At 37.0% G+C, this 26232-nt stretch overlaps 1 protein-coding gene across 1 annotated transcript; it reads left to right on the top strand.

The window, feature by feature from the left end:
* Nucleotides 1–11978: 11978 nt before the first annotated feature.
* Nucleotides 11979–25980, top strand: LOC139723452 (F-box only protein 16-like). Its single transcript, XM_071634695.1, has 8 exons — nt 11979–12129; nt 16226–16261; nt 17688–17894; nt 21079–21243; nt 21944–22173; nt 23703–23868; nt 24074–24254; nt 25512–25980. Exons 1-8 carry the CDS (start codon nt 12019–12021, stop codon nt 25577–25579), a joined length of 1164 nt encoding a protein of 387 aa, XP_071490796.1. The 5' UTR covers nt 11979–12018; the 3' UTR covers nt 25580–25980.
* Nucleotides 25981–26232: the final 252 nt, after the last annotated feature.

Genomic DNA, 26232 nt, shown 5'->3' with positions numbered 1-26232 from the left:
TTGTAACTCACTGTGATGAAAGTCACAACACTCAAGATTATCGGGGGTAAGTTTCATGTCATTAGGCAAAAAGCTCTAATTACAGGTTCTAATTAAAGACAGACATGACGTGTTACGTATGGGACAGTTACGTATGGGACAGTTTGTCCCCCATTCATTTAGTGTGTGAAGAACCATGTTTATGGGTATTTTGCATGATTATTGAAGTGAAATCAGTTGAAACTACTCAAATACTGATCCAGATTGTCAAGGAAACAATATTTCCTAAATATTCACCATCATAATCATATTCAATCATATTTTTATATTTTTATGACCAACCTAGGTATGCATGCCCTTTGTCCCCCATTCGTTTAGTGTGTGGAGAACCATGTTTACGGGTATTTTGCAAAATAATTTTTCAAAATACCCATAAACAAATTTTTGCATAATTATTGAGGTGGAATCACTTGCAATTACTCAAATACTGATCCAGATTGACAAGGGAACAATATTCCCAAGATATTTACCATCATAATCACATTCAATCATATTCTATATTTTTTATGACCAACCTGAGTATGTATGCCCTATTTTTATCAGGATAGTTACTACTGAAAAATTGAATAGTTTTAAAGTGTTTATTTCCATTGATGAAGGACAGTTTGCCATTTAGTTTCAATAAAAAACAACTTGACACAAGAAATATTAAGTTTGCTAAATAAGCAAAACCTGCTGCGCGGAACCCCAGCGATTGAGTAGATATATGATGTCTGTCTAGCAGTCAGGTCATTGATTCGAGTCACACCTCAGTATGTATACCCATCGATGAATTTTGTTGTGGCTACTACTGAAAACTGAATAAGGACAATTTGTGTATCACTTGCAATAAAAAAATATTTACTTTTTTTTTTCTAAATATATCAAAACCATTTCAAATTGGATCTCCATCACATAAACTTTGAATTCCTCTAGTGGGCAAGTCCAAGATAATGTCCCCTCAGATGCTCAAAATTCATCTTGATCTAATCAAAAAGTTATTGATATCATGTTGTAGCCAAAGAGTTAAATCATATATTTCCAGCAAAGAAAATATTGAATTATGCAAATTTATGCAAGAAATATGGCCTTAATTTGCATAAATTAAAAACAAACCTTACGTATGGGACAAATTAAAAATATTCATCTAAAATCAGTTGAATTTGTCCTTGACCTAGTTCCTTTATGGACATGACCCCTGTATGAGCTAGTATAATTTCCAATTGGTAAGACAAGGTCAGCACATTAATTATGCAAATTATGCACTTTCCCAGAACGAAGTGTCCCATACGTAAGGATTTGAGTATGTTTTTTTAAGTTTTTTCTAAAGATTTCTAACATTGACCAATCAAACTTTAGGAAGTTCTAATTTATTAATTTTAACTCCAGATTAGCAAAACTAAATGTCAAAATTTAATTAGTCCTTCATCTTATAACTAATTAAAGTGTGCTTACGTATGGGACAAATGCCTTACGTATGGGACATTACATGCAAAGTGAATGGGAAAACCGCCTTTTGACATGGAAGCTATATGTCCTTACATTTGTTTGGTTAATGGTTATCTTTGCACCTAATCTGAAGGATATGTCTATATATCTGCCTCTCCTGCTCAGTTGACCTCAGGGAGAGTGTAAGAACAGCATTATTGAGTCATTCTCTGATTAAGAAAGGAAAATAAAGAATATTCATTTATACATGTATTTTATTATTTTCATTGCAGGCTGTGCAGCTGGCCTTCAATTAACATTCCTCCTTTTAACATATTGATATTGGACATTTTCTTAATTCAGTTATCATTTTCAACTTTACCTCTCTACAAAATGACTTGGTCCAAGAGAATGGGATTCTCTGAGTGTCATTTTTATAGGTGCAATACACTGTTCAGGTTGTACTACAGGCTGTACAGCCTCAAAAAGGAAATCAAAAAAATTGTGCTTGTGGTGCTCATCAATGACAACATTACCGATCTTACTGAAAAGAAAAATTAATTGAGGTGACAGCAGGTAGCTTTGTCATTACTAGAGTTGATAGCAAAGGAAAAACCCTACGAGAATACTTTTTATTTTGATATGATGTTTAATATTTCAACTGCACACCCTCAGAATATGCCATGACTTATCAAGGTCATGAACATGATTTCTGAAAATCCTGTAAAATGAAGACTTTTGTAGTTTACATTGCCATGAACCACAATATCAATACTGGTTCTGTGGTTGGAGTGCTAAAAACACAAATTACACAAACAAATAGGGAATTCAATTTTCTTTTTTATTTTGTGTTTGAAGAGACAGATGTGCTCTGAGACACCTTCATCAACTCATACTTACTTTGTAGACGGTCCCCACATCTACACAATTATCAACATGCATTCCAATCTGGTAGTGTATGATCAAATGAGGTTACTAGAATTTATCAAAATGTAGGTTTCAGATCAGTGAGTTACTTAAGTGTTTCAAATCTAGAATTACATTTTGAATGGACAATTAATGATAATCTTTCCTGTATCACTACACAAGCATGTACAAAGTAAACACAAATTTTGTCATCTTTGCTTTCATAGACATGAAGCCAAGCAATTTGAAAAAAAAAAGCCAGCATTGGTACATACATTCTTCTATCTCTTTGTTCTACCACAGCTTTTAAAATCTAAAAGTTTCATTAAAATTTGATTGATTTTGCAGAAGCTAAAATTCACATGGCAAAACATGATGATTACAGAGCAAAATGAGTTTAATACTCTTGTTGTTGTGTTTTGTGCTGCATTTCAAACAATTATAAAGCTCTATAAAAACTTAGACAACTTGCAAGGTAAGCCTAGAACTACTGAAAGTACCCACTTCAAACTGTATTTGCAAATTACACTGTACATGACATTTGATTTTACAGTTGAAATTATCAAGATTACAAATTAGTCATGGTACATGTGCACGTATGCTACATCAAGGTCGCAAGCTGGAATTCGCACATTTTTTTTTTTCATTTGATAAAAAAAAAATAGTGACCAGAGTATTACAAATGGGCTAGAAATAGAGTGTCAGTATATACTGTAACTGTATACCAGACATCATGAGGACAGTGTTAATGCATGACGGAATCCATTTTGAACTAAAACATTTAATTGTAAATTGGTAATTACTTTTATTTGTCTTATTTTAGCTCTTGTTAGGCACCTGAACCGGGAAAGTACCCACTTAGAAGTCTATTTCATTTGTTACATGTTGTAGTATGATTTGTGGAACTGAATATGACACTATGGGGAAATTTAAAGTCATTCCCATGAATACACTTGTGCACTAAAGACAAATGTCCCATACGTAAGTTGAGCCATGTCCCATACGTAAGGTGTACTTTCGTTAATTAAACCAACTTCATGAAAATATGCTTTATTCTTTTGCAGTGAAACTTTACTGAAAGATACTTCAGTATTGTACCTTTCTTCCCTTCTAAACAGAACTTAATCAGTAAGGTACTTTCAGAGAATTTTCAATTCAAACTTTATTTTGAAAAATCCAGTTTTTCTCTGGTCCCATACGTAAGTTGCCATATTTTTCTTAATAAAATAATTAACCCAAGGTCAAATGACATCAAACTTAAACACAATATTCTTCTCAGGGCTACCAGTCCTCCTGATGATAAACAGTAAAATCCAAGTGCTCCTTCATTATTTTTCAGAGGTTTGAAATCTCTGAATGTCCCATACGTAAGGTGCGCGATATCTTGGACTTGCCCTAGTCTGAGGATTTTATGCTCTTAAGTAATTCATATAATGGTTTCCAATCATCTCTTTAAATGTTGAAAACTGAATCCCCATTTCTACAAAAAACTATACCATCCCTTTAATGCTGATTTTTCATTGTGTATTTTGCCATTTTCCCCTCCCCCTTTCTGAACATTGTTCAGTCAAGTTCATGTATTGTTTCAAGTGTCTATAACTCAAAAAGTAGCTACAATGTTGGGATGCTTTCTTCAGGATGATTGACCATTTATGTACTGAGAGACTTTCCCAGCTAGCTACATGCATTCACATGCAATATATATGAGGATGTCCCATAGGTAACGCATTTGTCCCATACGTATCATTATTTCAATGCCTAATAAAAAATATTTCTTTTACTTTTTTTTCCTTTTTTCTCTGGTATTTAATTTCTCTAAACAATAAATTAGAACTTTCCAAAAGGGCATTAAAATAACCTTAGCAATATCAGAAAAAACCTAAAAAAATGACCTCATTTTGTTACGTATGGGACATCTCATGATAGGACACAAGCTAATTTGCATAATCATTTGCATAATCCCTAAATTTTCATACCAAGTTAAACTATGTGATGAACTTCTTATGTCCACATATTAATCAAATATCATTTGCTTTCCTTTGAATTAATATGAATTTTTATAAATGTCCCATACGTAACGCTGTGTTTCACATTTATGCAAATGAAGCCCTTGAAATTTGCATAAATTTACATAATATCATTTTTTCCTCCACAGAAATCAAAACTTCAACTCATAAGCTTCAAAATGATACCAAACATGTCAATATTGAGCAAAGATGAAATTTTGCCTTCTGAGGGGACCTTATCTTGGACTTGCCCCTATGGGATTTTAAGATGGATTTTTTGGAGGCGACTCAGGCACATTCCTGTGGTGAACGAGTGTGCCAGTAGACCCTATGTGAAACGATGTGATATGCGTGTGTTGTGACAGTAAAATTTGCCGGCTTGTGATGAGTAATACGTGTCCAGATTCTGGGGGCCAGCCGAAAACTGGGGGCTTATCTCTAACGCAACGTTAGAGCCAATTTATTAAGGTCAAAACAGTGTGTGTGGGACCCCTAAATTATAAATATTGCTTAATGTTGTTAATCCCAGGATTGATTGGTGAACGTTACGAACAAAAAAAAAATATGTAGACCATATGGCCTGGTACAAACATACAAACAAAATACAGTCACCCATCAATCACTTTACATGCTGCTGAGTGATGTATTATTTACACAAGTACAAGGAATACAGATCCAGATCCAGATCCAGATCCAGACAGACGGCGGTCGACTGCGCCGTCCGAACCGTCGCGTACCGCACGCACGCCGTTCTACCCTAACTTCTAACGTTAGACAGTAAAAGACTGCACTGCAGTAAAAATACTGGTAAAATGCCAACCCACGAAATGACCATGTGCGTGGGTCCATATCATTCATCATGCACACATTCAACCACACCTGCACACCGTGCACCGAGGCCTATGCATGCTGCGAGGGTCCGTCAAAAACCACATGCACGCATGAGTGAACGTTCTCAGGAACCTGCTGGTAAGCTGGTCCAACCGGAAATGTGCTGCGAGCAAAAATACTCACTCTGGCCACCAAAACTTGTAACCACTGTATCTGCAAATCTGTCCTCTGTCCTGGAGAGGGCTTTACAACCAAAACATCGGCAAACGCTAAAGAAAATTGGCCGCTTTCACACTACTTCTCCTTCCCAAAATGTGACAAGAATAAGCAGTATAAAATATCTGTGCCCTCGATAGGCTCGAACATCCATTCTCTTCTTCATTGTAACTATTGATTTGAAATAATCATCATCAACAAAATAAGATAATATTAACATATTGAAAAATATATAATGAGATTTATTGGATTATATTGCTCTACGATATTATTTATTTCTTGTAAATAATCCTTTAAGTGTAAAGTTTGCGTACTGGTTTTTGTGAAAACTGAAGAAAGCGATAGAAAATTTGATACAGTTGGTACTGTGCAGGCCTATACGTCCATAGAGGTAGCGATAAATGATACCCCTCTTCGCTTCAGAGACTGTGTATGGAATATGCGCGAAAGCAGAGCATAAAGGTAGTGCCTAAAGAGGGAGGGGTGCCGGGGCCGGGGGAGAGAGAACGAGACTCATGAGGCGTTTTCACATCAGCCCGATAAAAATCCAAGCTCGAGATATTTTTTCACAGAAAATAGTCGGCAAAATAGCGCGCTATTTCGAAACATCGGGCTGATGTGAAAACGCCTCAGAAAGCCCAGGGGGAGAAAGACGTGTTTTTATCAAGCAAGAAAATTGAGATGATTCAAAACCTATTCACAAATGTTCACGAAATAGTGAAATTTCATTGGGAAACAATAGGCCTAGTTCACAAGCATAGATGACATCACTGCTGATAACACTTGTGGATCTGCACTTGATTTCGAGACATTTCTTAATTATTTGAAATCGACATCAAGGCATTTCATATTACAGATATTTCATATGATATTTCTGTCACATGATCACATATCAGGGTTCGCCACAAACTTATTTTTTCTCTCTCTCTAGTGTCCTGTTAAGGCCAGTGGCGTATCGGGTGGGGGGGGGGGGGGCAAGGGGGGCACGTGCCCCGGGCGCCACTCCTTGGAGCGCCAAAGACGAAAAAACGAAAAAAAAAAAAACAAACAAACAAACTGAAGAAGAAGAAAAAAAAAAACGAAGAAGAAGAAGAAGAAGAATAAAAAAAAAAAACTCGCCCGGACAGGGGGGGGGGGGGGGGGGGGGGAGGGCAGAAAACCAAATCAAACAAGATTCTTGAACAAAGTGATGATGATGACAATGTTTATTGTGTTCACACAAGAATTCCATGGTTTGTAACTGAAATACAAAAATTTTCGGGTCGCTTTCTGCGCTCGCTCGCCAAAATTTATCCCCCAAAAAAGAAAAAAAAAGAAAAACAAAACGTGATGATGACGCGGAAATATACAAATTTCGGCTCACTCGCTCGTACTAATTTCGAGTATTTTTTCAAGTCCTCAGTTTGTTGGTATAAATCGTTATCTAAGGCCGTCACTATATCTTGATTAGAATAATTGTAAGATTTAATAAGCAAAAAATTACAAGAATTCCATGTTTTGTAAGCTGAAATAAAAAAAATAAAAAAATCGGCTCGCTCCCTGCGCTCGCTCGCCAAAATTTATCCCCCCAAAAAGATAAGAACAAAACGTGATGAAGACGCGGAAATATACAAATTTCGGCTCACTCGCGCGTATAATTTAATGTATTTTTTCAAGTCCCCAGTTTGTTGGTGTAAATCGTTATCTATAAGGCCGTCACTATATCTTGATTAAAATTTTAAGATTTAATAAGCAAAAAATGACAAGAATTCCATGTTTTGAAAGCTGAAATACAAAGATTCTCGGCTAGCTCGCTACGCTCACTCGCCAAAATTTATCCCAAAAAAAAAGGAAGAAAAAGATAAGAAGAAAACGTGATGATGACGCGGAAATATACAAATTTCGGCTCACTCGTGCGTACTATTTTAAAGTATTTTTTCAAGTCCCCAGTTTGTTGGTGTAAATCGTTATCTATAAGGCCGTCACTATATCTTGATTAAAATTTTAAGATTTAATAAGCAAAAAATGACAAGAATTCCATGTTTTGTAAGGTGAAATACAAAAATTTTCGGCTCGCTCGCTACGCTCGCTCGCCAAAATTTATCCAAAAAAAAAGAAGAAAAAGATAAGAAGAAAACGTGATGATGACGCGGAAATATACAAATTTCGGCTCACTCGTGCGTACTAATTTAAAGTATTTTTTTCAAGTTCTCAGTTTGTTGGTATAAATCGTTATCTATAAGGCCGTCACTATATCTTGATTAGAATTTTAAGATATGATAACCAAACAATGACAAGAATGCCATGTTTTGTAAGCTGAAATATAAAAAAAAAAGATTTGGCTCACTCGTTGCGCTCTCTCGCCAAAATTTATCAAAATTTATTACATTTAAATCACCTTCAAAAGACCCCTTTAAGTGCTTGAAAAAGCATATCATGTGTAAAGTCCCTTTCACCGGGATGGGGTTGGGATTGAACACTTTTTCAGAAATTAGGGGCGCAATTTTCGCGCTTGCCCCGGGCGCCGTTTTAGATACGCCGCTACCGAAGGCTAGTGGAAATCTTACAATTTTGATGACCCGAACAACTAAAATAACATTATCACTTTTAGCTGCCCGGTTGGGCTACCATAAGATAATATTTTCTGGAAGTTTGGTGACGTGGCCCAACCGTGGCCCCGGGCCACCGGACAATGGCCAATATCGAGCAATCAAAATGTATTATGCCGGTAGTAATACTCTCCGGAAACTCTTAGTGCTGTGCAGCACCAATCTATTTTGTATTCACACGCCGATAGGGCATCTTGCCCTTAAAGGGGAAATCCAGTCCAAATATAAGTTAGTCAGAAAAGAAAGAGTAAAATATTACGAGTTCAACGGTATGATTTTGATCGAAATCGGGTGAAAAATAAGGAATAGAATTTAACATTTTTCAGGAAACAGTTCTTGAACGGTCAATAAAACTATATGCAAATGGCAAAGTGAGCATCCCCTCACAACTTGCCATATATAGTTTGTACATAAAATTTTGAAATTTCCAGTTTTTCATTCAAACGCAATACCCGAGGCTCAAATCCTGATTTACATACGTGTTCCTACCTGGTCACTATTCTGAAGTTATTCAACCAGGAATAACATCATGTTTCAGATTTCAATGACAGAAACTTTGAATTTTCGTCATTTTTTTTTTTTTTTTTTGTACACGATAAATGGAAAATCTTTGTGAGGGTATGACGATGGTCAGCTCACTCATTTGCATATTCATATCCACTCTTATACAAGAACTGTCTCGCAAAGATTAGCAAAACTTCAAAAATTCCATAACTTCCTTGTTTTTCATCCGATTTTAGTTAACCTTTTACCATTGAATTCGTGAGATTTTACTCTTTTTTTATCAGACTAACTTATTTTTGGACTGGATTTCCCCTTTAAGTGAAAAGAGTTATACAACAGAACAACAGCAATAACAGTATGCACCTGTATAGCCGCCTATCAGCAACGCGATTGAAAATATCCGGCATTATTGTGATGAATATAATATTTCAGGCCTAATATAGATGCAGACAGAACGTTCTGATGCATATGATCATCCCTGTGCGTTGCAGTGAAATTAAGTTTCATGCAATATTCACTCGTCGAAAGTTTACCATCAGTCAATAAAATCTCCCGAGAGTCATGCACTATACATATCCCCAGCAAACACATAACGTTTTCGGAACGTTGTTTTTTTTTTTTCTGTACGTCCCGAGAGTCATGCACTATACATATCCCCAGCAAACATAAAAACGTTTTCGGAACGGTTTTTTTTTTTTAATTCTGTACGTCTTCGTCTAAAACGGACGTTTTTAAAGCGTGTATACATGATGTCAAAGTTTGGACTTATAGAATTTACTGCAAAGCACAGCTTTTTGGAAATACTGAGTATACGTTTTTAAAATGTCAATGGACGTTAAAAATGAAACGTTTGTAAATGTTACAAATTAAATGACCGCTACCTAACGTACATTGTATATCATGAATAATCATGCGTGAAACTTGAAAAGTATAGAAATAGATAAAAGGCACTGAAATCTAACGTTTTATGCTGAGTTCAAACTTTTTAACTGCATGAAAACTGTACTAACGTTATTGTTCAATAATTATTCACAAATATCTCATTGTATTATAAAGAAGTGTTTTCATATTTTAATAGGCCTAATAGTATGTGTGATTTAGTTTTACTTCACGCATTATACAACATTTTTGCCGATATGAATGTAATACAGATATATTAGCTATATAGGAAAAGGAGGTATAGGTAGGCTACAGGGCCGGCGAAGCGTCTCAAAAGTGTGGGGACCCACTTCCGGGTTTCATGAGCTAACAAGCAAAAAAAAAAAAAAAAAAAAAAAAAAAAAGCCCTCACCTCGTCTCTCCCCTTCCATTTCCGGGTTTCTTCAGCAGACAAGCAAAAGAAAAAAAATTAATAAAAACATAACCTTATACCGCGGCGCTCACACTTCAAGATATTTGTAAAATCTATTTGTATTTAGTGCCACTTACCCACTTACGTACTTCCGGGTAAAAAAAAAAAAAAGTGTGCGGGTCCAAAGTAATGACACCTTATGTATTCCTTTGTATGGTCTACAAAAAGTGTGGGGGCCCACGGTTCCGCCGGCCATTGGCTAGATGGTAGGAAATTGTAGGAACATGTTGGGATAGGGAAAACTATAATCCCAGATTGTGTCTTTATACATGTATAATGTCATAACTGAATAGTTATTCAATTTAATCCTTATTTTTACCCATTGCATTACGTTTTTAAGGGTTTTAAAGGTTTTGGAAACGTTTTTTGAACGTTCATAAAACGTTTATAAACATTCCTGAAAAGTTCTAAAACTTTTTTTTTTTTGCAAGTTTTCAAAAAACGTTCTTAAAACGTTTGCTATACACGTTGACGTTCTTATCTTGACGTTCTGTAGATGGATATGAAAGGTTCACAAAAAAATTCTGGAAAGGGTCATATCAAAACTTTTTAAAACGGTGCTTGAACGTTCTAGACGGTTTTTGAAGGTTTTCTGACGTCTGCAGATAACGTTCCGATGGTATTCAGCAGGTCTTTAACATCTTTGAAAGGTTTATTTTTTTATTGTTTTTTTACCATTTTTCCGTCCATTCGAAACCTTTTATACGTCGAAAACCTTCCACGAAAAGACATTAAGGATTATGATAATTTCATGAATACATGAGGTGTCATGTATCATTAATTTTATGTGCTTTTATTCATTTAATTTTCGGGTCACCAAATTTCATTGTCGGGCCACCAATCACGGATTTTTCTGTCACAGTAATAGTCCAAAGAGGCCACAAAAGAAAGAAAAATTAGTCAGTATCAAGGTTTAGGGTTCATTGGGCAATATTCTCTAATACATTGCATTTTACAGAACAAGAAATAGTTATTGTCCGTTTCATAGTGGCACACACTTCGCGAGGATAGGCCCTATACACTGCAGGGGCGGATCCAGGAATTCTGTAAAGGGGGGGGGGGGGGGTGCAACTAATACTTCTTGTGCCACTTCCGGGTTTCATTTCATTTTTTTTCTTTTTTTCTTTTGTTTTTAACGATAAATAAAGGGAGCGTGCGCCTCCTGCGCCCCCCTCTGGATCCGCCACTGCACTAGAGATGGTGATAGGGGCCTCATAGGCCCTAAAAATAAATGCGTCGTAACAGCATCAGAATTGCCCTGGGAAGCTTTCACCCTGGCATCTTTTACACACCCATGCTATCAGAAGTTTGTTGCAGAAAACGTCAATGTGTTTATTTCGGTAGAGATCATATATATCATCATAACAGAGATGCCAAGTTCAAAAAACTTTTATGAGTGAGATTTTTATGACTCGGCATCTCGGCGCTCGCGCGCATGCGCACGCGAACGAGGAGGGTGTCCCCCTCCCATGGTAGGGAGCTTTTTAAAATTATTAGCTCTTAATGATGCGATCTGGTGCATACTTTAGTGACTATTTTTCACTAATTTTGAAAGGCAAAAGGGAAATATACCTTCAATTGCAACTATCACTTTAATCCTTTGAGCTATGCTCCTTATTTTTGGCCCAAATTGCAGACTTCACCAGATGCGTGAGAAAAATGGGGTGCCATGCGTGAGATCGTGAGACAGACCCTAAATGCTTGAGTCTCACGCAGAATGCGTGAGACTTGGTAGCTCTGTCATAATCTATTTAGACCTCTGTATCGTCTGTTCTATACACAACTCTAATTGTTACACATACATAAATTTCAAGTGTCCTTTCACACTGAATAGCTTCTATTCAATTTGAAGAGCAACATGATATTTTTATCAAGGCTCTGAGTTGTTATTTCTCACACTCAGTCTTCTCCTCGCATGGAACATTACATAGGATATATTATGCATTTGGAATAACTGGTTGCACGAAAATACACGCCGTTTATAAGGGTCAATGCATAACCAAAATGACGACATAATGATCTTCATTTTGGTTATGTTTAACGATACCATAGAATGAAATCGGAAAATTCAGTTTGAGCTGCCGAAATAAGTTAACGGGCTTCGTTAGAAACGGAACTGTGATCGAGGAGACGTGCATCTATTTTGAAAACCAACATCTAACTTATTGAAATGGCATGGTCAGCAGAGCAAAAAAGAATAGAAAATAAAAAGAAAAACATCGATTCGCGTATAAAGTTCAGTTCATGGACTCCTATGAATCATGCACCAACCAAGGATAAGGTATGTTACGGTCGCGGTTCGTTCGTTTGTGTTATGAGTGTATTGTGTAGTCCCACATCTTAAAATGCATGTGAGCACTTCTAGTAATGTAATCACTGCCACACTACTGGATAGTGCAGCACTGTGCTCGTGCTGCTGTAACCGCAGCAGCGACCCCATACGGACAAATACGTACCGTAAAGGGGTCGCACAGCAAGGCCTATCCTGTCACGGAAGCACCTGATATGGCTTAGCATTTACGTGACCAGAGACCAAAATACAGGGTTTTATACTGAAATTAGTAGCCTTACTCTTAGATAAGATACTTACAATCACAGCAGGCGAAGTCGATTTACAATATGATCTGTTTTGAGAGCCCTGTGAAAGAGTTTATCCGAGGGTTTTAAAGTCCTACCGCATTTCGTATTGTGGTACGACTTACACAGCGCATGCGCGAATATGGATAAAACGTAGCACATACTATAATACGCAATGTATGCGTGTGGAAAATAACCCGGACGGCTCGCTGAGATCTGAAATGAATATTCATGAGATGTAACAAAAAAGAACGCATGCTGGGCGCTGATTTACTATCGGGCCTACCGGCACTTATTAATTTCGTTTTTAAAGCACATTTTGAATGTGTGGTTCATTATTTATTTGCAATAAAGGAAGTGCACACATAATGAACATCTGGAGATATGACGGATTAAGAAAATAACAGGTGATTTTCATGATAGAGGGTATGTTTGTTTCTTTGTTTGTTTCTTTATTTGTTTGTTTTTTAACAGTCTGCAGGGGCAATGTCCCAGATGTCTCATCTATAAATCAAGTTTCCTTTCACACTGTAAAATGTTGTACATTCACAATGGGCTCCACTCACAAGCTCTGCTTCTTGGGGACTCATATTCATTTTTGCTTCATGTTTATTATCTGCTGTGATTTGATTTGAATACACTTCTGTTACATACATGTCTTGTCTATTTTCAATGTTTCAGGATTGTTTGATTATTTATTAAAGAGACCTTTCTTTTTTCAAAGAATTCCACCGTATGGGAATCCTTTCCTGTCTTTTTCTTTCGGGCATGTCACTTGCTGTTTGATTGTGTGTGTGTGTCTGCACGCATGTGTGTTTAATGATTATTTGTGTGTAACAAGTTGGATGAACTGGAAGCTAAATTTCTATGTACTGTGATATACAGATCAATAAAGTTGACTCTGAGTAGTCCTTCATTTTCTTCATTCATTCATTCATTCATTCATTCATAGCAATGGGACAAGAAGTGTCTTCCGAAATTTTTATATCAGAATGTCATTATTTCCTTTTTTTTTAAATCTGATTTTATCATTTTTGCAGTGTTCTCCTGGATTTTTTTTTTCATTCTCATGAAATATAGATAAAGTTTTAGACTGGCTTTCATCTTAAAGGTATGATGGATTGGTTAATGAAAAACTAGAAAGTAACCCTTTCAGATCCATCCATATGGTCATGGGGATTGTATTCCACTGCTCCCTATGTCATTTTCAAAACATTTAGTGTCTTTTTTTTTGCACTATTATCGACACTATATCTAATAACACTATACACTCAATTATAGCTTCATATTGATATTGTTATTTATACATACGAGTGTGTGATACACCTTTTATGTATTGGTGATGGTAATGTACAAGCATATTCATACACTTATTCTCTTCCTTCTCATTCGCATTAGGAATAAAATAAGCACTAAATTATTATGTCATGTCCCTAGTACTCATTCTCATGATCGTGATACTATATACCTGGGGAGGGAAGGTGACAATAATGCAAGCCTTTCTATTCGTGTTCAATCAATAATCATTTTTCCTTATCTCATAACCATGCTTGCTTTAATTGATCGATATTTTAATATTATTAATATGTCATCAGAACCTGCCTTGCTTGATAAATTATATAAGATTATGATAGTGATATAATGATTATCATTATCATGATTTGAAATATCTAATCATAACTAGTACCCTGTATGGCTTCAGTTTGCTACTTTCACTGTACTTATTGATGCCATTGCATACTCACTTTATCCAAGATTTGGTGATGGAAACCAAAACAAACGCTCTTGCCAAACCCAGTTGGCAATATCATTAAGGTGTCCTTCTGTTTCACTGTGCTTTCCATTATTTCTACCTGCTCCTCTTTAAACTTAATTCCAGCCTCCTCCTCTAATTCCTTGATAGCATCTTTGAACTCCATGATGATGATACTGATAGCTATGAATGGTCCGAGAACTACGAGCAACATTGTACATATGTACATATATGGCAGATGACGTAAACATGAATATTCATTTGCGCATGCCCAGATCAATTTACTTACGTGATATTTTCAAAATGGCGAGCGGCAGTGTCGATAGTGTCGAGTGGGGTTCCAGCAAAGATGATGGCGATTTCTCTTGTTTTCGGAGGTAATGGTGAGTAATACATAGTCGGCTAAAATATTCAACATTATGGTATTACAACATGTGGCTTTTTGTTGCGAATCCATGTGTCGTTTTGAACGGTGAGTTTGTGACAGAATTGTACGCGTCGCAGTACTTCCTAAAAATCGCATGGGATGCTTCGGGGCGCTGTTACTGTGTTACAGCGCCCCGCGACGGGGTTAGTGCTGCTGCTGCTGCATGCATGCTGTGCACTACTTACTGTCTGTTCATATTGTACCCCGTGGCCTCATGAACAGGCTGGAGGGGCACAATCCTGCCCCTGCTGCTTGTAACTCCTGCGTGTGTTCTAAAGTGGGACTAAGCACACACGATGTTCTCAGGCCTATCTAAATCAGGGATTGTTCAGGTGTTAAATTTATGAATGAATTTGTCCCTGCCATATCCTTCCTAGCTCTCTAGGGACATTGCCTCGGGCTCAACAAAGCAGTGAAACACTAAACAGTGAAAAATTAAACAAGTAGTGAAACAGGACTAGATCTAAGTTAAAGTTTTGTTTCTAGAGATTTTTATTATGTTTTTAGGCCGTAGAACATCTATCTAAGTTTACTCTATTTTTTTTTTCTCTTTGCTGCAGCTTACATGTAGCTATGTAGATTAAATTTTGCTCTCCATACTTGGCAAATTCAGCCATGCAAAAAGCAAGTAAATCAAAAAAAAAAAACCCTCCACCAGGGCAGCTCTGCTCTGGCAGGGGCAGGGTTCGACCTTGACCGAAAGATCGGTCTGTATCTGTCCGTCGGGGAATGTTCCGCGGAGACTGCGTCTGGCTTCACGGATCCCCTCCGTATACAGACCGAAGTCAATGATTGCGGCTCCTGTGTGGAGCAGTCGCGCACAGATCAAACGTTACGATAAACCAAATTTCAGACAGCTTTTTTACATTCAAACAAGTTTGACATGACATGACACATTACGCAGCAATATTTGGGATAAATTTCTCACATTGCGCAATCGAAATACTCCCATAAACTTGGTTATAACGCAGAAATTTTATCGATATCGCAACATCGCCGTTCGCAAGCTGTAAGTCGCCATTTCGAATCTGTAAGCCAATCACATGCGAGGTACGTGTTTTAGTAAAACAAACACGTAGAAACTACCTCACATGTGATTGGCTAATAGATTCATAGTGTATGTTTCTGCAGTTTGAACGTGACGACGCGACAGGCTGTGTTTTACGTTGAAAATTCTACTAAAATGTTGGATTATTCATTAATCTGGTGAGTGAAATGTATTCTTAAAAAGCTAATTTCACTATACAAGCTTAAATTTGCCGACCTAGGGCTGTGAATTAGACTCCAATCGAGAAGGGTGAGGTACCTCACTCAATTTTCCATAGAGACAGTGGTTAAGAACATCCACACAGCAATGGGTACTGCAACCTTCCGTCTGTCTACGGCGTTAATGGCAAAATATAAAAAGAGTCCTCCGGACAGACGGATCTTTCTGTCTAGGTTCGACCGGGTGCTGAAGCGTACCTACCTAATCAGCTGTCTTAATTTGGCTGGCATTATGGTTGAATTATGGATGGTGTGATTTATGATTGTATTCTCTGTCCCTGATTCATGAAATGTTGTTAAAGAGGTCCTCCTTTTTCCTTTTCCTCTTTCTTTTTTTTTTTCTTTTCTCGGCAGGTGTTTGAAGAAAGGAGGGAAATAATTCAGAAATGGGTAAGTGAATTTGATAGCTTACACAAATAATTCAGCACGCTATATCTTGGAGTACTGTCGTAACCCGGGGTATGGCATTGTGTAGCGCCATCTCGTGTCCATTATCATACAATTTTGCAATGTTGTCATGGCAACTATTTTCTCATCATCAGTGCCGGCATAAATCGGCGTAGCGATAATGATCCCAATGTTGATTTCCTTCCATGTCAACTAGTGTAATCTAATCGCAATGATAATATAAATGTCACTAAGTAACTATTCAAGAATTTATTATTTTAATTATTATTTCTAAAATTCCATTTGTTACACAATCATGAAGAAAATTGTACTGATAATTATGGAGAGCTTTTTATAGTCTGTGTCCAGTATTCTGGCATTACTGCTACTGAAATTGTTGAGAAAATTGTGTCTTGCCAAAGGATTTATGTGAATATGAAAGTGAAGGATGGCTGATAATTGGGGTCTGTCTTAATATGTACATGTAGAGATATTCTGTCAGCTTTGGAGAAATTTAGCCCATAATATCAAATATTCATATTCAGTAAGAGGATTATGTTTCTTTTATGTATGTAATATACTGTATGCTATCAGTAAACACACACTTTATCATTCATTTACTCAATGCAAGAACATCAATGAAAGAAATTGACACTGTCTCGGATAATAAACAAAATTTAATTTCAATCTCATTCAAAGTCCAAATAATAAAATCAGTACTTACAATAATATGTACAATGATATTAAACAGTGAAGATTACAACAGAGCATGTAAATGAGAAAAAAACAGTTATTATTTGCATGCATTAATTGTTGCATAGTCACAAACAAGAAAATATTTTGATGATAATAATACAAAAAATTGTTAGAATAACAGCTTTGGTATTCTTCTCATAACTGGATCTATCCTTTCTTTGAAATAAATATGATTAAGGGCTAAAAACTTTTGATTGCATTGTACCTTTATAGAATGATCCACACCACACTTGATTCTAGAACCCTTTGTGTAGTGCATATTTTTATAAAATACATGTATCTTTTATCAAATATGTCTTTATATGCAACCTATAAATGTATTATATATCAAATGGAAACATTTATGGTATAAGATGAAAAACAGCGCCCGCAGTGTAGTCAGCTGGAGATTATACCGCTGGTTCCAGTTGTGTTCAGAAGTATTTTTATGCACCGTGGAGATCACAGTAAAAAAAAAGAAAAAAGAATAAAAAAAGACTGGAAAGACAATGATTGACACCTTTTGAGGATGTTCAGTTGTCAGTCTGCAGTTCTTGTCAGAGAAAATGGTGGGAGGTGCAAATACCTATGTATGGACAGGTATTAAAACAAAAAACAATGAAGATGTGACATTACACAAGACAAATGCACCATCTAATAATGACTGTACCCTTCCTTTCCTCAATGTCATCAGTTTGATAAGTGGACAGACGCCCAGAAGCGCAGCGTCATCTCCGACATCATGGAGAGGTGCACGCTGGCCCAGCTCCAGTACACCAAGGGCTTCGTGGTGGCCAAGCTTCCCGTCGAATGCCAAGACTTCACGAGGGTTTTGCCCCGCGCTATCAACCTCTACATCTTCTCCTTTCTGGACCCACGCAGTCTCTGCAGGTGTGCCCAGGTCAGTGCTTTGACATCACCTTTTTTTTTTTGGGGGGGGGGAGGGTCAAGTTTACTTCTGTGTGAAGATGTTGAGTAGTACCGGTACACAAATGATGCACAGGGAAAGTAGATGCCGCGCAATTGAAGGTATTTACGATGGTGCAACATGCATGACACTGAAAACCTAAGAGTGCATGACATTGAGAGTGTGCTGTATCTCCACTGACATCACTTACTTTAAATCTGTGCCTTATTTGTTGTATAGATCGAGTCCATGAACTATGTTGGTAAAACTTTGTATCTTCATACATTGGGGCCACTCTATGATCAGCTGTGCAAATGAGGCCAAGTGAATCAAAGCGATTGTTTGGATTTGCGTCACACACACAAAGCTACAGAACAATCAGTAATCTGCCATTGCATAACAGGCTTTGCAGTTGGGCAAGTCCAAGATAACGCGCACGTTACGTATGGGACATTCAGAGACTTTTATGACATGAAAAATAGTGTTAATGGCCTTTGATCATATTGAACTTCATCATGGTGATTGATATCTAGAAGAAGTATAATCATGTAAAAAATTGAGAAAAATGACCCTGACAATTATATTCTAGAAGAGAAAATATGTGCCGTTACGTATGGGACCAGAAAAATTTTGTTTTTTGGAACATTTTTTTCAACCTCAAAACTCTCTGAAAGTATATCATTCTACAACTTGTAACTCACTGTGATGAAAGTCACAACACTCAAGATTATCACAGGTAAGTTCCATGTCATTAGGCAAAAGGCTCTAATTACAGGTTCTAATTAAAGACAGACATGACGTGTTACATATGGGACAGTTACGTATGGGACAGTTTGTCCCCCATTCATTTAGTGTGTGAAGCACCATGTTTATGGGTATTTTGCATGATTATTGAAGTAAAATCAGTTGAAACTACTCAAATACTGATCCAGATTGTCAAAAAAACAATATTCCCCAAGTATTCACCATCATAATCACATTCAATCATATTTTTATATTTTTATGACCAACCTGGGTATGCATGCCCTTTGTCCCCCATTCGTTTAGTGTGTGGAGAACCATGTTTATGGGTATTTTGCAAAATAATTTAGCAAAATACCAATAAACAAATTTTTGCATAATTATTGAAGTGGAATCAGTTGAAATTACTCAAATGCTGATCCAGATTGACAAGGGAACAATATTCCCCAGATATTTACCATCATAATCACATTCAATCATATTCTATATTTTTTATGACCAACCTGAGTATGTATGCCCTATTTTTATCAGGATAGTTACTACTGAAAAATTGAATGGTTTAAAGTGTTTACTTCCATTGATGAAGGGCAGTTTGCCATTTAGTTTCAATAACAAACAACTTGAAAAAAGAAATATTAAGTTTAATAAATAAGCAATACCTGCTGCGTGGAACCCCAGTGATCGAGTAGATTGTATGTGATGTCTGTCTAGCTGTCAGGTCATTGATTCGAGTCACACCTCAGTATGTATACCCATGAATTTTGTTGTAGCTACTACTGAAAACTGAATAAGGACAATTTGTGTATCACTTGCAATTAAAAAAAAAAATCATTTTACTTTTTTTTTTCTATATATATCACAACCATTTCAAATTGGATCTCCATCACATAAACTTTGAATTCCTCTAGTCTTAGGATTTTATGCTCTTACATTGTAAAGTAATTCATATAATTGGTTTCCAATCATCTCTTTAAATGTTGAGAACTGAATCCCCATTTCTACAAAAAAACTATACCATTCCTTTAATGCTGATTTTTCATTGTGTATTTTGCCATTTTCCCTTCCCCCTTTCTGAAAATTGTTCAGTCAAGTTCATGTATTGTTTCAAGTGTCTATAACTCAAAAAGTAGCTACAATGTTGGGATGCTTTCTCCAGGATGATTGACCATTTGTGTACTGAGTGACCTTCCCAGCTAGCTACATGCATTCACATGCAATATGTATGAGGATGTCCCATACGTAACACATTTGTCCCATACGTAACATTATTTCAATGCCTGATAAAAGGTATTTCTTTTCCTTTTTTTTTTTCTTTTTTCTCTGGTATTTAATTTCTCTAAACAATAAATTAGAACTTTCCAAAAGGGCATTAAAATAACCTTAGCAATATCAGAAAAAACCTAAAAAAATGACCTCATTTTGTTACGTATGGGACATCTCATGATAGGACACGAGCTAATTTGCATAATCATTTGCATAATCCCTAAATTTTCATACCAAGTTAAACTATGTGATGAACTTCTTATGTCCACATATTAATCAAATATCATTTGCTTTCCTTTGAATTAATATGAATTTTTATAAATGTCCCATACGTAACGCCGTGTTTCACATTTATGCAAATGAAGCCCTTGAAATTTGCATAAATTTACATAATATAATTTTTTCCTCCACGGAAATCAAAACTTCAACTCATAAGCTTCAAAATGATACCAAACATGTCAATATTGAGCAAAGATGAAATTTTGCCTTCTGAGGGGACCTTATCTTGGACTTGCCCAGTTATGCTTTTTTGGTGCAAACTTTTTGCACTCACGTGCATTAGCGCAAAAATGAATAAATAAATAAATAAAGAGAGCGTATGTGAGTCATTTCAGCGCTTCTGATTGGCTACATTCTTATACCCACTCTATAAACAGATGTAATGTACGAAGTTATTTTTATTTCCTTGAGGACATAAAAGAATTTTTTTTCGATGGAATCCAAACATGTGCATGTTGTATGTGGGTTATTGCTGAAGAATATTTGATCTACCTGTCTCATTCTTGCTGATGAAAAAAAACAACAACAACAAAGCAAAACATCAGCCAGTTGCTTATGAGCTGGTAGATGGTTGAAAACCACATTACAAGGCAACATCGTGTCAGCATGTGTCCATCATACAGTGCTGGATGTCTGCACATTCTGTCCAAAATTCTAGTGTCAAGCTATGATTGCCTGTGGTGAAATCCAGATGTGATTATTTGTCATCTATAAAAAAAAAGCTGTGCTCTGAGCCCTTTGTTGCAATATATCTGTGTTGTTTCATTTTGTTTCACTTTGTTTTCTTTTCTTTTAAGGTGGCATACACCCAATGCTGGCCCAATTCTTGGGCAAACATTTTCCTGTCTTCAGCTTTCACCATCAAGCATTTGATTTTGTTCTCACCCACTTTCAGGTCTGCTGGTACTGGCATTTCCTGACAGAGCTGGATCAGCTGTGGATGCCCAAAGCCCTGAAGCTAGGATGGTACCTCACCTTCACCCCCAGCATCTACGAGACGGGGGTCTGGAAACGCCACTACTTGGAGAATGTCCGTAGCCTGCACTACCTCCCGCCTAAGGTAAGCAGGGATGTGCTTTATCAACCTGCAGAATCAAGCAAGTGATTTGTGTGTATACGGACTGTTGAAAATTCATCTCTTTGCATGTGTTGTGTCTCTCTTTGAGTCTTTACAAAGATGTTTCTGGTTATGGCTATTAATGGAAATTTGCTACATTTTAACTGAATGGAAAAAAAAAAATTAGATCATGCAAAAGTTATTTTCTGGGCATCACATCAAGTCCCTCATATCAAGGGAGAACCCCATGAAAAAAGGTGACCTAAACAGAAAAGTTACATGTATGAAAATGTTATGATGAATAGCAGTGATAGTGCCTTTACATTAGATGCAGGTGATAACATTGATGGGAATGACGGTGATGATAATGATAATGATAATGATGAAGATAATGATAATGAGAAAGATAATGATAATGATGATGACTATTATAATGATTAGTAGTAGGAATAGTGAGTAGTACTGCTACTACTTATAACAATAATTATGGAGAAAATGATATAATGATAACAACAATAATCATCAGTTCCCCGTCATAATGCACTGTATCTCTGATCATTGTTAAGATCTAGATCTTGTTGTTTGTAAAAAAAACCCAAAAAAACCCCCACTTTTTCTGCTATTTTCATCTTCACATGTCTATTTTGAATTATTTTCTTTCATCTTGTGCTGAATATGGACTGCATGTACATTACTCTTGAAGGATGCTCCCAAGGAAAAGAAGAAGCAAGCCACAATGAATGGTCACAACGCAGAGAATGACATCAGCAAATCAAACACGCCCCCAAAGAAGACAGCCTGGGCCTCGTACTCCACAAAGAGCAAGCCGCCCAAACCACTCCAACACAAGCCCTGGAAGGCCAACGCACCCGTCGCACGGGATACATTCCGCAATAACTACCTGGATAATGAAGACGAGATTCTGAAAGCAAGGTTGGTTGGGAGAGTTTCATCAGAGTTTGTAGAACAATCATCCTGTTCAATTTGATGGCTTCCTTCAGTTTACATGTCATGAGAGAGTATTGTGTAGATTAAAACATATTTATCTGTTTATATCCAACCTGGCTCCTTCGGGAAGCTCAAAAGGGAAAGCCTGACACTTTGTTTTCTTTTGTTTTGTTTGTTTATTCTGTTTCTCTGTTATCACTTGTATTGTTTTGCAAATGCCGAATAAGTAATAATAATAATATGCTAATATTCAACATTTCTTGTCTGCTATGTTTAGTAAATTTTTGTCTAGGGAGAAAGGGGGATAGCGGAGAAAGAAAGGGATTAAAACAAAGCAGGCATTGTTTTCCCTTTGACCTGTATACCTGTGGTATTGTGGTCAAATGTTCAAGCAGTTCTAGATTATTGGATCTTTAAATATGGCTTTTATACTTGTTTTCTAAAGGCAGTGATTACTTGTTGCAACGACATCTGCTGTAAGATAATTGCAGTAATTATGCCATTGACATACAATTTTTATTTCGAATGTACCATGAAACTTTTTCATGCAGTCTTTTGTACTTTATGATGACATATCGTCAGCGGTCATCTGAACCATAGTAATCTTGATTTTCGGTAAAATTTTTGATTTTGAGATTTTCAGTCATTTCAATAGTGGACATTCCGTTATACATTATTATGAAATTTTCAGTTTCTAACTTGATGTAATTTTTCTGTAATTATCACTTTTATAGAGTCATATTATTTCATTTTGTTAATTTCCCCATAGGGGGGCATGTTAAAACACAGCGATACGCCCTCCTCTCGTATATATGACAGTTCCGATGACTGTAAACACAGTGCACGCTGTCAACAAATTGTCGCATATAGGGTGCATTGACCGTGCGCGTAATCGTAGTGATATACGATGGTTCATTGACTGCAAGTACAGTGCACGCAGTCAACAAAACTTTTGTATACATGGTACATGACAACGGTCTTTGCAAACCGAAAAAACATACGTGTAGATCTCTTCCAATTTCTCACGTAATTCCTAACAATGCAATTCGGCGAATACATTGCACTCTTTAAACGTCATTCTTGCACGAAAATTGCATTGATGGTTCGGATGACCACAGACGATATATAGCATTTAAGTTTAATATGAGAGATGCCATTTCTTCTTTCTGTTAAATATTTTGCTTGTAGTAATTGAAGGTCTGTGTGAAAGTAATGGGCGACTCCTAAGACAGTGACATCATCATCACATTGAATATTACCAGTATCACACTTTTGCATGAAACCTCAGGGACTAATTTTCATATTTGTCATGTTTTTGTTAAACTCGCACTCAAACTCAGCTTGGAGATGGAATGAAGGTTCATTTTGAGATTCCATCACTTTGTACATTTTTTATTTTATTTTGATAACATTCATTGGTATCTCCTTGTATGATTTTTCTCAATTAGCAAAATTTGATTTCAATATGTAGTTGAATTTTCCTTTTTCTTCTTTGCTGCTCAACACAAATGCAGACAAAAGCGAATGGAGAAAATGGAGGGCAGCAGAACCCGAATGCAAGGCGCAGTGACCCCAGATAGGACGGGCAGCTCCCCGGGGACCAAAGGTAGCAATAGTGGATCCAGGACTCTCCCATCAACACAGTTCAATGCTAAGCTTAAGAGGGCTAGGTCTGCATCGGTAAGAATCAAGCTGCCAAACTCTCAGTCTCCCTCAGCAAATGAACTTCCTCAGACTTTGCCATTCTTGTTTTATGCGAAATTTTGTCTGACCTATTGCATTTCTCTTTTTGCAGCATGTCAGGTCAAATATTTCTCTATGGGAAAAACTTTTATGAACTGTCTCAGTGATCCTTTCCTTTTGTCATTATTCTCTGTTCCCTCAGAACCTGTCAAATGATCCTCCGGCGGGCAGACCCGACTGGGCCCAGCCAGCAGCTGGGGGAGACGCCTCCAGGGTAACGGCCAATCAGATTGGTGGAATGGATGCAACGGTGCGCCCTGCGCCTGTCCTCAAGCCGGCAAGATCGTCGGGGGCCCTGAATCGCACGGAGCGAGATCCACCAAGTACGTCCTCTCAAGATTAAATTATTTCTTGGATAATGATGAAATATCTTTCTTGCGTTGTCTTTTAAAGGACAAGTTCACCTTCATAAACATAAGGATTGAGAAAATGTAACAATATTAGTAGAACACATCAGTGAAAGTTAGAGGAAAATCGGACAATCGATACAAAAGTTATGAATTTTTTTAATTTTTGTGTTGGAACCGCTGGATGAGGAGACTACTACAGCTTGTGAGTCATATGCGTACAACAGTATAAAGAAAATGTAAAAGAAAATTCAACAAATTTTCACTTTTTTCGCATAATAAAAGAGCACTTGACTTGCCTCTTTCTAAAGGTAGGGGGAATAATATTACCCATAACATTTGTCGGTAAGGAGTCAGGGGAATGTGTACTTTTTTCAAAAGATGGAATTTTGTGAAATTCTCTTTATATTTTCCTTATATTGTTGTACGCATGTGACATCTAAGTTATTCATGCACTGCAGTAGTCTTCTCATCCAGCGGGTACTGCACAAAAACTTCAAAAATTCATAACTTTTGAACCGATGGTCTGATTTTCCTCAAACTTTCAATGTGTTCTACTAATTTTGCTACATTCTTTTAATCCTTATGTTTATAAAGGTGAACTTGTCCTTTAAGTAAACTGGAAAGAATAATCAGGTCAAAAGACAGTTGGAGTGTTGCATAAGGTACACTGGCAATTATAATCCACTAGTTGATCCTTTCTGTGCCATTAAGTCAAATGTGCACAAACTTCACAACCAAACATAATGAACAGGATATTAATGTGGCACACAGTAGGTTTAAGTTGCACTAAGCCAGCAAGATCATCAGGGACACTGAATCGCACTGAGCAAGATCCACAGAGTATGTCCCCTCAGGTTTGATTTTTTTCTTGGATAGTGAAGAAATTAAATCTCCTTGCTTTCTCTGTTGAATATACTCGAAAGGATAATCAGGCCAAAAGCAGAGGGGATGTCACATTAACTGTGCATTGCGTACCCTGGCGATTAGAGTCAACTCTTTAAAATTGCAGTCTTGAGATCAGTGCAATACTAATACATGTAAATTTTGTTAAATGCTGAATTCAAGCTGAGATTCTCTCTCTCTCTCTCTCTATCCATCTATCCATCTGTCCATCTATCTTTCCTCTCTTTCTGTGTGCCTTTCTCTGTATTTGTCTTGTTCTTTTCTCTCATTATTTGTCTATTGTCTCCACTCCCCTATATCTCCTATTTCTCTCTCTCCATCTGCCAGGTGGTTTCCCTCAGCCAGGCAAAGGCTGGAGGACGGTGGAGTACTCGGACGATGAGAGCATCAGCTGAGGTCGTGCACCGCTCTACCAGTGCATTGTGGGTAAAATGTGTACGTGCTGTGAACAGCCACTTAGATCAACCACTCACTTTGAGCAGACCGCAAGGCTGCGTCTCAAGTGGATTGTCCGAGAGCAGCAGGATATGTATATTTCTCCGCGTACATCTGCCATGTGTATAGTTTGCGACATCGTGAAATGAATGCAAGATCATAAATTTCTTGACTTCACCATAGCAGCTTCTTTGTGGCATTCCAGGTGTAGAAATGTGCGCCAGCTTTCAACAGGGGAGCTAAGCCTTGTGCAGCCAATTTCTCCTTCTCCTTTTAATATTTCTGGAGTTGTATAGTGTCTTTTGTTTTTATCTTTGTTTTGTTTTCCATCACGCTGAAAAGCTTTAATTTCTCTGAAGAATAATGCACAAAATCCTGCATATGTGCAGGCCATTATATTGCAGGCTTTCCTTTGCCGTAATTAAAGGTAAGCGAGGTGAGGTGAGGGGAGGTGAAATGTCTCTCCAAAAGACAATTGTTAGGAAGGTTATGTATGTACTAAACTGAACAGGGCCACATTTCATAAAACTTGACTATCTGTGACAATTGCCACTTTTCTATGACAAATTTGCTCTCATCCAATCAGATGCAAGGATTTCAGTAGCTTGTAACA

This window comes from Diadema antillarum, unplaced genomic scaffold (genome assembly GCF_040938485.1).
Source record: "Diadema antillarum isolate AM-2024a unplaced genomic scaffold, OU_Dant_1.0 scf00000191, whole genome shotgun sequence".
Lineage (NCBI taxonomy): Eukaryota > Metazoa > Echinodermata > Echinoidea > Diadematoida > Diadematidae > Diadema > Diadema antillarum.
The sequence above is the reverse complement of the archived record's forward strand: the minus strand, read 5'-3'. Positions and strand labels throughout refer to the sequence as shown.